Genomic DNA, 16,581 nt, shown 5'->3' on the forward strand with positions numbered 1-16,581 from the left:
TTAAAACTCCTTACTCCATGGTCTCCCAAATCTCCACGGATCCACCCCCCCATGCACTCCATAAACCCCTGCAGCTCCTTTGCCATAGCCGATACCTTCCCAGACCTGGAACTTGACCGATCCAGATCCGATCCCGCCATAATCAGGGTCGATATGAATCCAGGTCTGGGATCTTCCCCAGCCCCCGTCTGACAAACTCAACATCATCCCAGTTTGGGGCATATATATTGACCAATACCACGACCATTCCCTCCAATTTCCCACTAACCATAACATATCTACCTCCCGGGTCCGCCTCTATCTTCCCCACCTCGAACGCCACCCATTTATTGACCAGGATTGCCACCCCCCTCGTTTTAAAGTCTAATCCCGAATGAAATACCTGCCCAACCCATCCCTTCCTCAACCTAATCTGATTCCCCCACCTACAGATGTGTCTCCTGAAACATGGCCACGTCCGCCTTCAGTTGCCTCAAGTGCGCAAACACACGGCCACGTTTAACCGGCCCATTCAGTCTCCGAACGTTCCATGTGACCAGCCTGGTAGGGGGACACCCCCCGCCCCACCCCCGGCCTCATCCCCCCCCTCCTCCTCCACGCTCTCCCCTGCGCGCCCCCCCCCCCCAACCGATCAACCATAACCTCTCCTAGCCTGTCTTTGGCCCATGTCCCGCATCTCCCCTGGCCTGCCCTTGGGCTACCACCATCATCAACCCTCCTCCACTTTGAAAGTTCCCTCCCCGTCTTCTGTTTAGCCCCCACTTTGCTTCCGTAAATTAGCTCTCCCAGCTAGCCTGGCAGCTCCCTGCCCATGGCACCTAGCATCTCACCTCCCACTGGTTCCCCTCCCCCCCCGCTCTCAGTGCAAACAGTCGAAATAAAGGCAAGAAGCAAAAGCAAACAAGCAATCCCTCCCAAGGCCCAAGCACAAAGGCCCACCCCTCCTCCCTTTTAAAAATTACTATATACCAGCCTAATCCCAAACCAAATCGATCGCCCCCCCCCCCCACAAAAAACAAGCAAAAACCCCGAAATAAGTCCATCCAACATGGATCCAAAGTTTTACAAAACATAGTTTAGTTCTCCTCAGACAAAGTTCAAGATTCTCCTTCTCCTGTCAGTCTATTCTCCTTCATAAAGTCCGCTGCCTCCTCCAACGATCCAAAGTACCACTCCCGGCCCCCATAAGCGGGCCGGGTACAGCAGCACAAACTTTATGCCCTTTTGGTACAGGGCCGACTTTACCTTATTAAAGCTTGCCTTCCTCTTTGCGAGCTCTGCTCCCAGGTTCTGATACAGCTGGATCTCGACATCTTCCCATGTACATCGCCTCATCTACCTGGCCCACATCACAATGCGTTCCTTGTCAAGGAACCAATGTAATCGCACCACCATCGCCCTCGGCGGCTCACCCTCCTGGGACTTGTGCATCAGTGACCTGTCCACCTCCAACGGTTGATCAAACACACCATCCACAAGCAAATTCTCCAACATCTTCACCACATACACACCAGCGTCCGATCCTTCGATTCCCTCCGGCAGACCCACGATCCTAATGTTCTGCCCCCGAGAATGATTTTCCAAGTCCGCCACTTTTTCCAGCAGCCTCACGCAGCATCCCAATCTCTGCTGCCATCGAGGTGGACTGGTCCTCATGCTTCCCCGGCAGCTCCTCCAACCTCTGAATCGCCTGACCCTCGGCCGCCAGTTTCATCTCCACCCGGTCAACCACCGCCTTGATTGAGTCCACCGCCTGGGCCAGGTCCTCCGCACTCTCCTTCCGTTGTTGGGTGAACTTCTCATTTAAGAAGCTCACCAACTGATCCATCAACCTCTGTGCTGACGGGGTCCGTCCCTGTTCGTCCGCCATCTCCATGCGTGTTGTCCGCACCTCACTCACCGCCTGGTTCGTTCTTTGACTTCTGGGTCGCAGCTTCATAAACTGGGGGTTCCTTTCTTCTGTTCTTGCTTCTACACCCTTTCTCTACAAATTTCCTGCAACTATCCAGCTTAAAAACCACACAAAGAGCACCATGAGCGGGAGCTGCCAAATGTGCGACCGCTCACTCCATGGTCGGCACCGGAAGTCCCCAATTTTCTTTCTCTTAATGAACTCTGTTCTTGATAACTACACATATTTGTGGCATTTACTAAATATGTATTAACAGCTGTTTATAAAATGATTTAAAAAAATAAATTATTTGTATGTCTAAACAGAAATGTAGGTATCTATCACAATAAAAATAAAATAATGTTGGAAACACCCAGCAGATCAGTCAGTATCTGTGGAGAGAACAGATGAATTCACATTTCAAGTTAACACCCAGAAGGCAAGGGGCGCGATATTTTGGCCTTTGTCGGGCAGAAATTAGTATTTAGCATTTAAATTTTACAGTAAAAATCTGGTGCCAGGGACCACATAGTTAATTTTAACGTAATCTAGTAACGATTTAAGTGATTATTTTGGATTAATTAACGAGTGCTTAAATGTCACTCAGCGGGGTGCAGTGCTCTAACTGTGAGATGTGGCAGATCCGTATCGCTTCCAGCATTCCATCTGCAGCAAATGTAACCAATGGCAGCTCCTCACAGACCGCGTGATTCGGTTGGAGCAGCAGTTGGATGCACTTAGGAGCATGCAGGTGGCGGAAAGTGTCATAGATAAGAGTTATAGAGACTCGCACCCAAGATGCAGGCAGACAGATGGCTGGCCGCTGGAAAGGGCAGGCAGGCAGTGCAGGAATCTCCTGTGTCTGTCCCCCTCTCGAATAGGTATACCGTTTTGGATACTGTTGGGGGGGGTTAGCCTATCAGGGGAAAATAACAACAGCAGCCTGAACAGTGGCACCACAACTGGCTCTGTTGCTCAGCAGGGGAGGGCAGTGCAGGAGAGCGATAGTTCTCGGGGACTCTATAGGAAGGGGCAAAGGCAGGCGCTTCTGTGGCTGGGAAAGGGACTCCAGGATGGTATGTTGCCTCCCTGGTGAAGAGTGATGAGGTCCTGCAGCAGGAGTTCAGGGAGTTAGGCAATAAGCTAAAAAGCAGGACCTCTCGGGTTGTAATCTCAGGATTACTCCCTGTGCCACGTGCCAGTGAGGCTAGAAATAGGAGGATAGTTCAATTAAATACGTGGCTAAACTGGTGGTGTAGGAGGGAGGGTTTCAGATTTTTGGACCGCTGGAATCTCTTCCAGGGCACGTGTGACCTGTACAAGAAGGGTGGGTTGCATCTAAACTGGAAGGACACCAATATCCTGGCTGGAAGGTTTGCTAGAGTCACTTGGGAGGATTTAAGCCAGTATGGCAGGGTGTGAGACCTCGCCTTAGCGCCATTTAGTACTGGTCCACATAAACATGGACCAGGTGTAATGGCACCTCCAGTGTCTTCAAGGCCATCAGAGGCCCTCGGGTCGTTGGGCTCTGGGCAGGGCACTCCCGCTAACAAAACCACACCTTAGCACTGCCACCTGGACACGCTGGCAGTACCACCCAGGCACAGCCAGAGGCCTGGGTGCCAGGCTGGCAGTGCGAAGGTGCTTGGGTGGCAGGTTGCCCATGCCAGGGATTGGGGCCCAAGCATGCCCAGCACTTATGAGGTCGGGGGAGCGGAGCCCTTAACAAGCAAGTTGGGGCATTGGGGGGGGGGAGTGAGAGATCAGGGCGGCATTTAAAAATGGCGCCCCAAGAAGGCCTCAGCAGGGCGCTCCTCGCCGAGGCCAGAAAAAAAAGACTCCTGTTTGACAGCCGGGTCGTTCTCTGTGAAACACCCCACTAAATGCACGCAAAACGGGACTCTTGTTTTTCCCGTTAAATCGTGCTCAAAATATCAATATCCCAGATTTCAGTCAATTCTAAAGAGACCAAAGATGAGGGACCATGTCAGGTGTGACGACTGGAAGATTTCAAGAATATTGCATTTTAAGTATTGGGCAATTTAAGGGTTAGAAGCCTGGGGTTAGAATGTTTTTGACTGCAGTGGTAATTTTTTTTCCCCCAAAACAAAATTTCGTTTTTGCCGAGCCTGTATACTTTTAACAGCCAGAAGGTGAAATTGACAAAGGAATGTTTTTCAGTCTGTGGTTGGACTGAGAAAGTCCCTGGGAGTTAATGTGCTTTGCAGCCTGCAAATAGCTTGGGGAGATGAGGTCCTTGCTGGGTGGAGCCAAGGAATGCAGAGACATTTTAAAAAGCTTTAGAGAGACAGTTTTTGTAGAAAGGAGTTGTAGAGAGGAGTTGAATTCTGATCTGCCTGCTGCTGAATCCACGATTCTACTACAGTAAGATAGATTGAGAGCACATATTTCTTTTCTTGTAGTTTAATGGGAAGTTGAGTAGAGTGTTTAAGGGGTAAGTCTATGCTGTTCTTTTCGGGTGTGAAGTTAAAAAGCTTAATCTTGTATGCATAATAAAGTTTTGTTTTAAAAATAACCAAGCTCTATTTCTTCATGCTATCACCCCTGGAGCGAATCATTCTTTTCGCAGTCTTACAAACTAAAATATTGGGATTTCAGTCCAGTATCCCAGCCACTGTTGGGGTCTGGTCCAGAATCGTAATATAGGGTCATAGAGTCATAGATGTTTACAGCATGGAAACAGGCCTTTCGGCCGAGCTTGTCCATGCCACCCAGTTTCTATCACTAAGCTAGTCCCACCTGCCCGCATTTGACCCATAGCCCTCTATAGCCACCCTGTCCATGTAAATGTCTAACTGCTTTTTAAAAGACAAAATCTACCACCACCCTTGGCAGCCCGTTCCAGATGCTCACCACCTTCTGTGTGAAGATATTTCCCCTCTGGTCTCTTTTGTATCTCTCCCCTCTCACCTTAAACCTTTGCCCTCTAGTTCTACATTCTTCTACCTTTGGGAAGAAATGTTGACTATCTACCTTATTGATGCTCCTCATTATTTTATAGACCTCTATAAGATCACTCCTAAGCCTCCTAAGCTCCAGGGAAAAAAGTCCCAGCATATCTAGCCTTTCCTTATAACTTAGACCATCAAGTCCTGGTAGCAGCCTTGTAAATCTCTTCTGCACTCTTTCTAATAACAATATCCTTCCTGTAAGGATATAAGGGTAGAAAGGAATTACTGTCAATGATGCTCACAGGCCAACGGTACAAGATAACAGTTTTCCCTTGAAGATGCTGTGGATGAAGCTGGTACAGGTTTGCTCCCCATTGCTACTGAATGCCATGTAAACGGTTCACAAAAGGCTTTTAGGCATTTTGTCCGAATTAACATTAACAAGCTTAGGGCCAAAGCTTAAAGTTTATGTCTACTAGCATCTGGTATCAAGTCACTGGAGACTGCATACCAAAGGACCTGAAGAGAGCTGACACAATGGGCCCTTCTTTCATTTAAAGTGGTGTGTGAGGCTCAGTATCAAGTATGTTTGACACTGTTGACCATAGGTTGGGCCTTAGCAGCTGATCTGTCTTGAATGTCGAGTGACAAAATTTATCAATTTTGCATCACTTTATTACTTATACAGTTTTTATCAACCATCTACTGTTGGTCTGGTAGGAATAACGTTTTTATAATGATATGAAAGTACCACTCATATGGGATTGGGTAAACACATTGTGGGTTCTTTTATTTAAACTTTTTTTTAAAAAAAATAATTTTTATTAAAGGTTTTCATAAAATATCAATAACAAAATGAGAAAAAATGAACCCAACAGGGTTAAGTACAAAACACAATCTAGAAACGAGCCCCCCCCCCCGTACATAAATAATAAATTAACATTAACACCCCGACTTAACACAACAGGTATATACACCTTCTCACACCCTTCAGTGTAAATAACAAAAAACAATAATAAAGTAAACCCCCCCCCCGGAGCTGCTGCTGCCATTGACCAATGTCTATCGTTCTGCCAGAAAGTCTAAGAACGGTTGCCACCGCCTAAAGAACCCTTGTACCGACCATCTCAAGGTGAATTTCACCCTCTCCAATTTAATGAACCCTGCCATATCACTGATCCAGGATTCCACGCTTGGGGGCCTCGCATCTTTCCACTGAAGAAAAGTCCTTCGCCGGGCTACCAGGGACGCAAAGGCCAGAATTCCGGCCTCTTTCGCCTCCTGCACTCCCGGCTCCTCTGCCACCCCAAATATTGCGAGCCCCCAGCCCGGTTTGACCTTGGATCCTACCACCCTCGACACCGTCCTCGCTACGCCCTTCCAAAATTCCTCCAGCGCTGGGCATGCCCAGAACATATGGATGTGATTTGCTGGGCTCCCTGAGCACCTAACACACCTGTCCTCACCCCCCAAAAAACGGCTCATCCTTGTCCCGGTCATGTGTGCCCTGTGCAGCACCTTAAACTGTATGAGGCTGAGCCTCGCGCACGATGAGGAAGAGTTCACCCTCCCTAGGGCATCTGCCCACGTCCCTTCCTCAATTTCCTCTCCCAACTCCTCCTCCCACTTACCTTTTACCTCCACCACCGAGGCCTCCTCCTCCTCCTGCATCACCTGGTAAGTTTCCGAGATCTTCTCCACTCCCCCCCCCCCACCCCGAGAGCACCCTGTCCTGTACTATGTGTGGCAGTAGCCGTGGGAATTCCACCACCTGCCGCCTGGCAAACGCCCTTCCCTGTAAGTACCTGAAGGTGTTCCCCGGGGGGAGCCCGTACTGCTCCTCCAGCTCACCCAGGCTCGCAAACTTCCTGTCCACAAACAGGTCCCCCAACGTTCGTATCCCTGCCCTGTGCCACCCCGAAAACCCTCCACCTGTTCTTCCTGGGGCGAACCGGTGGTTCCCCCGTAATGGGGTCCACGCCGAGGCCCTAACTTCCCCCCTGTGCCGCCTCCACTGCCCCCAAATTTTGAGGGCAGCCACCACCACCGGGCTTGTGGTAATACTCCTTGGAGGGAGCAGCAGCAGCGCCGTTGCCAGCGCCCCCAGACTCGTACCCACACAAGACGCCGTCTCCAGCCTCTTACATGCAGCCCCCTCCCCCTCCATCACCCATTTGCGCACCATCGTCGCATTGGCGACCCAGTAGTACCCACAGAGGTTGGGCAGCGCCAGTCCCCCCTATCTCTACTCCGCTCCAGGAACACCCTTCTTACCCTCGGAGTCCCTCGTGCCCACACAACCCCATTATACTCCTGTTAACCCGCCTGAAAAAAGCCTTCGGGATAAACACGGGGAGGCACTGGATCAGGAACAAAAACCTTGGGAGCACCGTCATTTTGATTGACTGCACCCTACCCGCCAAGGACAGTGGCAACGCGTCCCACCTCTTGAACCCCTCCTCCATTTGCTCCACCAGCCTTGTAAAATTAAGCCTGTGCAGGGCCCCCCAGCTCCTGGCCACCTGGACCCCCAAATACCTGAAGCTCCTCTCCGCCCTTTTTAGTGGGAGCTCGCCAATCCTGGTCCCCTGGATGAACTACGAACAGCTCGCTCTTCCCCATGCTGAGCTTGTACCCCGAAAAGTCCCCGAATTCCCTAAGAATTCTGATTACCTCCGGCATTCCTCCCACCGGGTCCGCCACATACAGGAGCAGGTCGTCCGCATAAAGTGACAACCTATGCTCCTCCCCACCCCGCACCAACCCCCTCCAGTTCCTTGACTCCCTCAGTGCCATAGCCAGGGGTTCAATCGCCAGTGCGAAGAACAGGGGGGACAAGGGACACCCCTGTCTCGTCCCTCGGTGCAACCGAAAGTACTCGGACCTCCTCCTGTTTGTGGCCACACTCGCCATCGGGACATCATACAACAGCCTAACCCACCTGACAAACCCCTCCCCAAACCCAAAACCTCTTCAGCACCTCCCACAGGTACCCCCACTCTACCCTATCGAAGGCTTTCTCAGCGTCCATCGCCACCACTATCTCCGCCTCCCTCGCCGCATCATGATAACGTTCAAAAGCCTCCGCACATTCGCGTTCAACAAGATGACTAGGTAAGGCCTAGAGTGTGTAGGGCTCGTGAGGATGTCATGAATTTCAGAGCTCTCTTGATTCAGGAACATTTCAATTGAGCCTGACCCTCTGACGCAGATTGAAGGGCACTGCATGGAAAGGAATTTAAGATACCCATGCTTAACACTTGCAAGGAAAACGCAGCCTAGAACATCCAATGACTTGCCACCAATGAAGGAAGCATGTCTGAGAAGTTTTGCCCTCACCATGGAGGATCTGTTGTGGTGATATGCGCACATACATATCTGTATATACCATAGTGCTCCCCTGCGAAACTTGGTAATTGATTGTTCAGCAAGACTGCACTGACTCGGCCCTTTCTCGAAGTACCCATGTCAGCTCTTCTGTCAGATGCTGGGTCCCTCGCTGTACATCCTCCTGATGCGTGAAACATTTGCTTGCCGATCTCTGGACTTTACTGATGATTTTGGTTGATTGTACATGAGTCATCACTCCCAATGGGGCACATGAGACCACAGCTCTAGGTTTAGACCAGCCCATTCTTCTTGCAGCTCCCAATAACCTCATCATGCTCCCTATTTTGGGAAACTCTGCCTCAAGATATAAATAAATAATAATTCCGCCATCCCAATGTTTGTTAGATGGAACGCTAATACCACAATAGGGATCTGGAATTTTAAAACCAGATCCAGTCCTCCTTTCCCCCTCACTTTTTACAGGCATTGGGATGACATGTTAATGTCCAGATAGTTAGAGGCACAGCTACAGCACTAGCTATATAAGATTAGTTTTAATAATTCTTCAGATGAAACTTGCATATGACAACTTTCACAATACAGTGTGCAATAATGTAACAAATAAGATCAAAATTCAAATTCATTAAAACAAAGAGCGAAGAACTTTACACAATTCTTCAGAAACCTCATAACAGGAACAGCAAAAACATATTTTTCAATGGCAGGCTTAAAAAATTGCATTGTGACACAAACGCTTTCCTATTGCAAGCATTCAAAGTGTCAGTTTTTCTAAAAACCCTCCTTGCTGATAGAATACCCTTCAGAACCCTAAAATGAATTGGAGAATCAAATTTACTTCACATAATCTCATCACTGATAACGAACATCAAAGAAACATCATAGCACACATTACTCCAGTGATGGAAACATCAATTATCTACCTATTTTGTGCTCATTAGTTGGAAATCTCATGCTTTAATCGAAGACTTTATAAAGAGCAGCATCCCCATCTCTTAAAACGCCTCCAAATTCAAACCTCAACTTGAACATGTAACATTCATAACAGGCACATTTGTGTTGCTCAGGATACCATGCAAAAAATATGAATTGAAGTAAACTTTAAGCATGTCCCATTATAATCATCTGAATGGAAATGCCATTACAAGGATAACCAATCTATTTCAAAAAGGAACGAAAACAGGAACACTCCAGAATTTATTTAAATTTTTAATAGATTTTAATAGCCATTGTTGTGCATTAGGATACCATCCGCAACAACTGTCACAATAGTTTAGCTGGTCTTGTTTCTTGCCAATCCTTTGTGACACTATTATTTTTCATTGTTTTTGGCTACTCTGAGCACATTGCGTCCTACAGATTTCTATAAAATGTTTTGGTTCGACTGCTTTTTAATGAATTATATTAACTGTATTGAAATTCATTTTTAAATGTCACATATTGGGCGCGATTCTCCACTCCCACGCCGGTTGGGAGAATCGTCGGGGCCGCCAAAATTTCCGGGGACGCCGGTCCGACTCCCTCCCGCGATTCTCCCAAGCGGTGGGAACGGCCCGATCGAGTTTCACAGGCTGCAGGCTGGAGAATCGCCGGAGATACCGAAAATGGCGATTCTCCGGCACCCCCGCTATTCTGAGGCCCAGATGGGACGAGCGGCCAGGCCAAAACGGCGGGTTCCCCCCAGCGCCGTCCACACCTGGTCGCTGCGGTCGTGAGCGGTGCGTGAACGCTGGGGGGGCGGCCTGCAGGGGGGGGCGAGGGGGGATCCTGCACCGGGCTTTACCTGAAATGTGGGGTGGCCCGCGATCGGTGCCCACCGATCGTCGGGCCGTCCTCTCTGAAGGAGGACCTCCTTCCTTCTGCGGCCCCGCAAGATCCGTCCGCCATCTTCTTGCGGGGCGGACTTAGAGAGGACAGCAATCACACATGCGCGGGTTGCCGCCGGCCAACCCGCGCATGCGCAGATGACGTCCGTCATGCGGCGCCAGCCGTGTCATCTATGCGGCGCCGCTTTTACGTGGGCGACAAGGCCTGGCGCGTGTAGATGACGCGGCCCCGATCCTAGCCCATTGTCAGGGCCTGAATCGGTCGGGACCAGGGCCGTTCCGCGCCGTCTTAACCTCGACGGCGTTCACGACGGCGCGGCCACTTCGGCGTGGGAGTGGAGAATCGCGCCCATCATGTCCATCTTTGATGAAAACTGTGTAATTGAATCGTCACAAAGCTAATATTGCTTCAATGTTATCTCAGTTATATCTATCATATATATTCTATCAAATGATAAAAATTCTAATGTCCTTTACTCTAACATTTGTTTACAGTCAATGTTAAACTTAACCACTATAATCTCTATCAAAATAAAACAATTATAGACCAACTTTTTTTGGTTTGTGCATAAAGTTCAATGATATCAAAGATGGTGAAAACTAAATTACCTTTACGGTTCATGCCCATTTGGAGACACTTAAGGAGCCGGCAATATTGACATCTATTTCGTTGCTTACGTGACATGACACAATTCTTGTCTCGACTGCATCTGTAAACCCGCTTGTTGCAAATACTACGTTTGAAAAAGCCTTTGCATCCCTCACATGAAATGATACCATAGTGCAGACCCGTAGCTCTGTCTCCACAGATAAGGCAGGTTCGCTGATCAGTGCGATCATCTAACAGGGAAAGAGAAACAAGAATTAAATAAACTTGTAGAGGCTAAAAAGTAAGTTTTTTTACAAAATTCTATTTAATTAGACCTTGAAAATAAATATTTCATCACTAGGTAGAGGAGCAAAAGGATTTGAGAATACAAAAACACAAATCACTAAAAGTTGCGATGCAAGTCAATAAGGCAATAACAAAGTAAACTAAGCACTAGGGTTTATTTCTTGGGAGGTTTGAATTGAAAAGCAGAGAAGTTATACTTATATCAAACCTAGGTTTGGTCACACTTGTATTGGGCATCACGGTGGCACAGTGGTTAGCACTGCTGCCTCACAGTACCAGGGACTTGGGTTCAAATCCGACCTTGGGTCACTGTCTATGTGGAGTTTGCACTTTCTTCCTGTGTCTGCGTGGGTTTCTGGGTGCTCCAGCTCTGTCTCACAGTCCAAAGATGTGCAAGTGGATTGGCCATGCTAAATTTCTCCTTAGTGCCTAAGGGTAGGTTGTGTTACAGGGTTTGGCCAGGGGAGTGGGCTGAGCTAGGGTGCTCTTTCAGGGGGTCGGAGCAGACTGGCCTCCTTTTGAGCTGCAGGGATTCTATTCTATGTTTCTCTGATTGTGACTGCTACATTGTAAAAAAGATTTAGTGGGTGCAAAAATGATTCACAAGTTTGGGGGGCAATTCTCCCAAATGGAGCCCAAGTGTTCGCGCCTTCGTGAATGCCGTCGCGTTTCACGATGGCACGAAACGGGCCCGGGTACAACCTATTGTCCCCCATAGGGGGCCAGCACGGCGCTGGAGCAGTTCATGCCGCTCCAGCCTCCCTTCCCGGCACCAAATGCGCGCCGCGCCAACCCGCGCATGCGCAGTTGGGCCGTGCCAACCTGCGCATGCGCAGGGGACTTCTTCCGCGCGCCGGTCCCGACTCAACATGGCGTCGGTGTTCAGGGGCCGGCAGCGCAGGAAAGTTGGCCCGGGGGGGGGGGGGGGGGGGGGGGAAAGAGGCCGGCCCGCCGATTGGTGGGACCCGATCGCGGGCCAGACCCCATCGGAGGCCCCCTCCCCGGGACTGAGCACCCCCCCCCCCCACCCCCCGCCCACAGGCCGCCCCCCCTGGACCGTTCCCGCAGAGCTCCCGCCGGCAGCGACCAGGGGTGAACGGTGACGGCGGGACTCTGTCGTATCCGCGCGGCCGCTCGGCCCATGCCGGCCGGAGAATCGCCAGCCCCGCCGATTCCAGCGGCCTGTGCAAATGGCGCCGATTCTCCACACCACAGAGAATCGCGCGCCGGCGTCGGGGCACAATTGCGGCGATTCTTCGGCCCGGCGCAGGGCTTGGAGAATTGCCCCCTTGATATCTGAACTACGAGTTATACCCGTCAAGAAAGGATGAACAGGGTGGATTTCTTTCTTGAAGAAAGAAGGCTGAGGGGTGACCTAAAGTTTAGAGGTCTTGACAGCATACTCACAGAGTGTTTCACATTTGGGGATGTGCAAAACTACTGGTTAACAATGTAAGATAGTCACCAAGAAATCAAATAGGAAATTCAGAGAAAACCTCTTCTCCCAGAGAGTGGGTAGATTTTACAAGTCCATACACCAAGGAATAGTTGAGGAGAGGAGCTTAGATGTAGTCAAAAGTAGCATGATGGTAATGTTAATGGACTAGTAATCCAGAGGTCCAAACTGTTCGAGGGGAACAAGATCAAATCCCATAGCAGTTGGGTGAATTTAAATTCAATTAATAAATCTTGAATTCTAAGTCCCAGGAATGGTGGCCATGAAACAACTGGAAGATTGTTGTTAAAAATCCATCGGTTCACTAATGTCCTTTCAGTAAGGAAATCTGGTGTCCATACTTGGTCTGTCCTACCTATGACTCCAAACACTCAGGAGAGGCTTGTCTCTGAGTTTCAACATTGGCTCCGCACCCCATTTTGGGCAGCACGGTAGCACAGTGAATAGCATTGTGGCTTCACAGTGCCAAGGTCCCAGGTTCGATTCCCCTCTGGGTCACTGTCTGTGTGGAGTCTGCGCATTCTCCCAGTGTCTGCGTGGGTTTCCTCCGGGTGCTCCAGTTTCCTCCCATAGTCCAAAGATGTGCAGGTTAGGTGGATTGGCCATGATAAATTGCCCTTAGTGACCAAAAGGTTAGGAGGGGTTATTGGGATAGGGTGGAAGTGAGGGCTTAAGTGAGTCGGTGCAGACTCGATGGGCCGAATGGCCTCATTCTGCACTGTATGAGCAAGGCAATCTCCTGATAATTATCACCTAACACCCTCCTTCAGCTGAAGAATCAATACTTCTCCACGCTGAACGCCACTTGAAAGAAGCACTGAGGGTAGTAAGGACACAGGATGTACTCTGGATGGGGGAACTTCAATGTTCATCATCAAAAATGAGATGCCAACCTGGTGAAGCTACATCAGAGGACTTCATGCATGCCAAAAAAAATCAGCCTGAGACTTACTGAACTAACTGATCTCACAACCAACAGATCAAATCTAAGCTCTGCTGTTCTGTCACATCTAATCGGGAATGCTGGTGGACAATTAAACAACTAACAGGAGGAGGCAGCTGAATAAATATACCCATCCTCACTGATGAGGTAGCCCAGCACATCAAGCGCAAAAGACAAGACTTAAGTATTTGAAACCATTTCCAGCCAGAATGCCGAGTGGATGATCTATCTTTACCTCCTCCCGAGGCCCCCAGCATAACAGCTGCCAGTCTTTAGCCAATTTAATTCACTCATACACATTCCCCCCCCCCCCCCCTCCCCCCCCACAACCCCAACGTACTCTGGATAAACTTATTATACTACTGTTCTGACCGACTCAAATCAAGCAAAATTAGGATCAACGACACACTAGAATAAGGGTCGACAGGCCAAAGATATTCACATCACATTTACAGCCGACCGTGCCTGGGTATGCACCAGAACATATTTCCCCCCAGTCAACAACACCAGGGGTACCAATGACATAAACAAAAAAAAGGAACCCAGTCTTCTGCAGGATACATGATCTGCCTGTACCTTCATAAGAGACAAGCAAGGATTTCTTAATCCCAAAATAACAAAAGAAAAACACAACACCAATCAAACTAACATGGGGGGGTGGCCTCACCTACTATGAGGGCTTATCAAACCATACCAATCACCTCCATATTAAATCACTTAATATGCGCCACGCATATTAAACCACTTACCTGCCACACTGCTGTGGTGCCACTCATCTTTTAAATAAAGTGAAGAGTGCCAAAAATGTACTCCCTCAGTGTAAAAGCACAGATCACAGCACGTAAGAGAAAAAAACAAGTAAATACTGCACAGCCCTCGTGTCCTACAACAACCTCAGCATGATATCCACAAGATAACAGGCAATGATGCTACTGAGCTCTGAGAGAGTTGGAAAATGAGATTTGCACCGGAAAGATTTCCATTCCCGATTTTCCCCGCCTCTCGCCGGTGACATAACGAGGTTTCCACCCCACCTCATTTCAATATATTTGAATATTATTAAAGGGCTTCCCAGTCACGATTCCCAGCCTTATTGATTATTCTTACCTCACTGGCTTCACAACAGCTATATAAGAATGAAATCAGTCGAGGGGAACCCAGCGGGGATGCCAAGGTAAATATAGCCCCTGAGGGGGGAGAGGACCACGTCTGGGCAGTGCCTCCTGCGCAGGTTGGCAGTGCAAACCTGGTAGTGCCACCCTGACAGTACCAGGGACTGGTCCAAGGGTCAGTTCACACCGTCCTCCTCACCACTGTGCCAGTCGCCTGTGCCCATCAGCCACACGACACCCTGCAGCCGTGTCCTCGTCACTGTCCTGCCATATCAGGGCGGCTGACATGTAGCACCGCGGATGGACGACACCCTCCACACTCTCCCTCACCCCCTCCCAACTCCACTCCCTCCCTCCCCTCCCACCTCCACTCCCTCCCTCACCCCCTCCACTCCATCCCTCACCCCCTCCCACCTCCACTCCATCCCTCAACCCCCCTCCCACCTCCACTCCATCCCTCACCCCCTCCCACCTCGACTCCATCCCTCACCCCACTCCCACCCTCCTCCACTCCATCCCTCCTCCCACCTCCACTCCCTCCCTCAACCCCCCTCCCACTTCATCCCTCACCTCCCCTCCCACCTCCACTCCCTCACCCCACTCCCACCTAAACTCTATCCCTCACCCCCCTCCCACCTCCACTCAATCCCTCACCCCCTCCCACCTCCACTCCATCCCTCACCCCCCTCCCACCTCCACTCCATCCCTCACCCACCTCCACTCCATCCCTCACCCCCTCCCACCTCCACTCCCTCCCTCACCCCCTCCCACCTCCACTCCCTCCCTCACCCCCTCCCACCTCCACTCCCTCCCTCACCCCCTCCCACCTCCACTCCCTCCCTCACCCCCTCCCACCTCCACTCCCTCCCTCACCCCCTCCCACCTCCACTCCCTCCCTCACCCCCTCCACTCCATCCCTCACCCCCCTCCACTCCATCCCTCACCCCCTCCCACCTCCATTCCATCCCTCACCCCCCACTCCCTCCCTCACCCCCCCCACTCCCTCCCTCACCCCCCCACTCCCTCCCTCCCCACCTCCACTCCCTCCCTCAACCCCCCCACCTCCACTCCATCCCTCACCCCCTCCCACCTCCACTCCCTCCTTCACCCACCTCCACTCCCTCCCTCACCCCCCTCCCACCTCCACTCCCTCCCTCACCCCCCTCCCACCTCCACTCCCTCCCTCACCCCCCTCCCACCTCCACTCCCTCCCTCCTCCCTCCCACCTCCACTCCCTCCCTCCTCCCTCCCACCTCCACTCCCTCCCACCTCCACTCCCTCCCTCACCAAGCCTCCCTCCCTCACCCCCCTCCCACCTCCATCAACACCCCCTCCCAACTCCACTCCCTCCCTCAACCCCCCCCTCCCACCTCCACTCCCTCCCTCACCCACCCCCCCACCCTCCCCCCCCCCGTTGGCCGCAGTGTTCTCGGGAAAGCCGACCTGATCTGCAGGAGCTCCGGAACAGTCCGCTCACCTCCTCATTGCTCAGCGTCAGCCAACACGACTGGCGGTCGACTTTATTTACCAGGTGTGAACGGCGACGGCATGAACTGGGGTCATGCCGTCGGGACTTCGGCCCATTCGGGCCGGAGAATAGCGGGGGTAGCGGAGAATCGCCATTTTGGGTGTCTCGGGCGATTCTCCAGCCTGCGCTGCGCAGAACTCGACATGGGCGATCTCGCCGCTTGGATGAATCGCGGGAGGGCGTTGGACCGGCGTCATGTGGAAAACTGGTGCGGCAGGCGATTCTCCCAACCGGCGCGGCATCGGAGAATCGCGCCCCATGTTTCCTCTGGTGGTGGCAACATAACCGTTAAATTTCATATAGACTGTTGAGAGATAATATCCTTCCTTCTTGGGCGGCATGGTGGCACAGTGGTTAGCACTGGGCCTTGGGTGACTGACTGGCTGTGTAAAGTATGTACTTTCTCCCAGTGTCTGCTTGGGTTTTCTCCGGGTGCTCTGGTTTCCTCCCACAGTCCAAAGATGTGCAGGTTAGGTGGATTAGCCATATCTTTTTATTAAAAGAGTAAAAATATACATAAGGCCAAATGGTACAAACACTAATTTTGTGTGAGAGAAACAGGGTACCCTCTCCTCAGTACCAATGTACAGGAAGGGGGGGGGGGGTGGATACTCTGATTATTAAAACAGTTCACAACACATTTTTACAAAAAACAAATGGTACAAGCATT

At 50.8% G+C, this 16,581-nt stretch overlaps 1 protein-coding gene across 5 annotated transcripts in view; it reads right to left on the reverse strand.

Annotated features, from left to right (window-relative positions):
* Positions 1–16,581, reverse strand: part of LOC140399163 (nuclear receptor subfamily 6 group A member 1) — a 684,364-nt gene that overhangs the window by 172,104 nt on the left and 495,679 nt on the right. For all 5 annotated transcript variants that reach the window (XM_072488435.1, XM_072488433.1, XM_072488437.1 and 2 more), the window contains one exon: positions 10,587–10,817. In XM_072488435.1, the coding sequence (XP_072344536.1) occupies positions 10,587–10,817 (231 nt within the window). The remainder of the gene's footprint in view (positions 1–10,586; positions 10,818–16,581) is intronic.

This window comes from Scyliorhinus torazame, chromosome 22 (assembly GCF_047496885.1).
Source record: "Scyliorhinus torazame isolate Kashiwa2021f chromosome 22, sScyTor2.1, whole genome shotgun sequence".
Taxonomy (NCBI): Eukaryota; Metazoa; Chordata; class Chondrichthyes; order Carcharhiniformes; family Scyliorhinidae; genus Scyliorhinus; species Scyliorhinus torazame.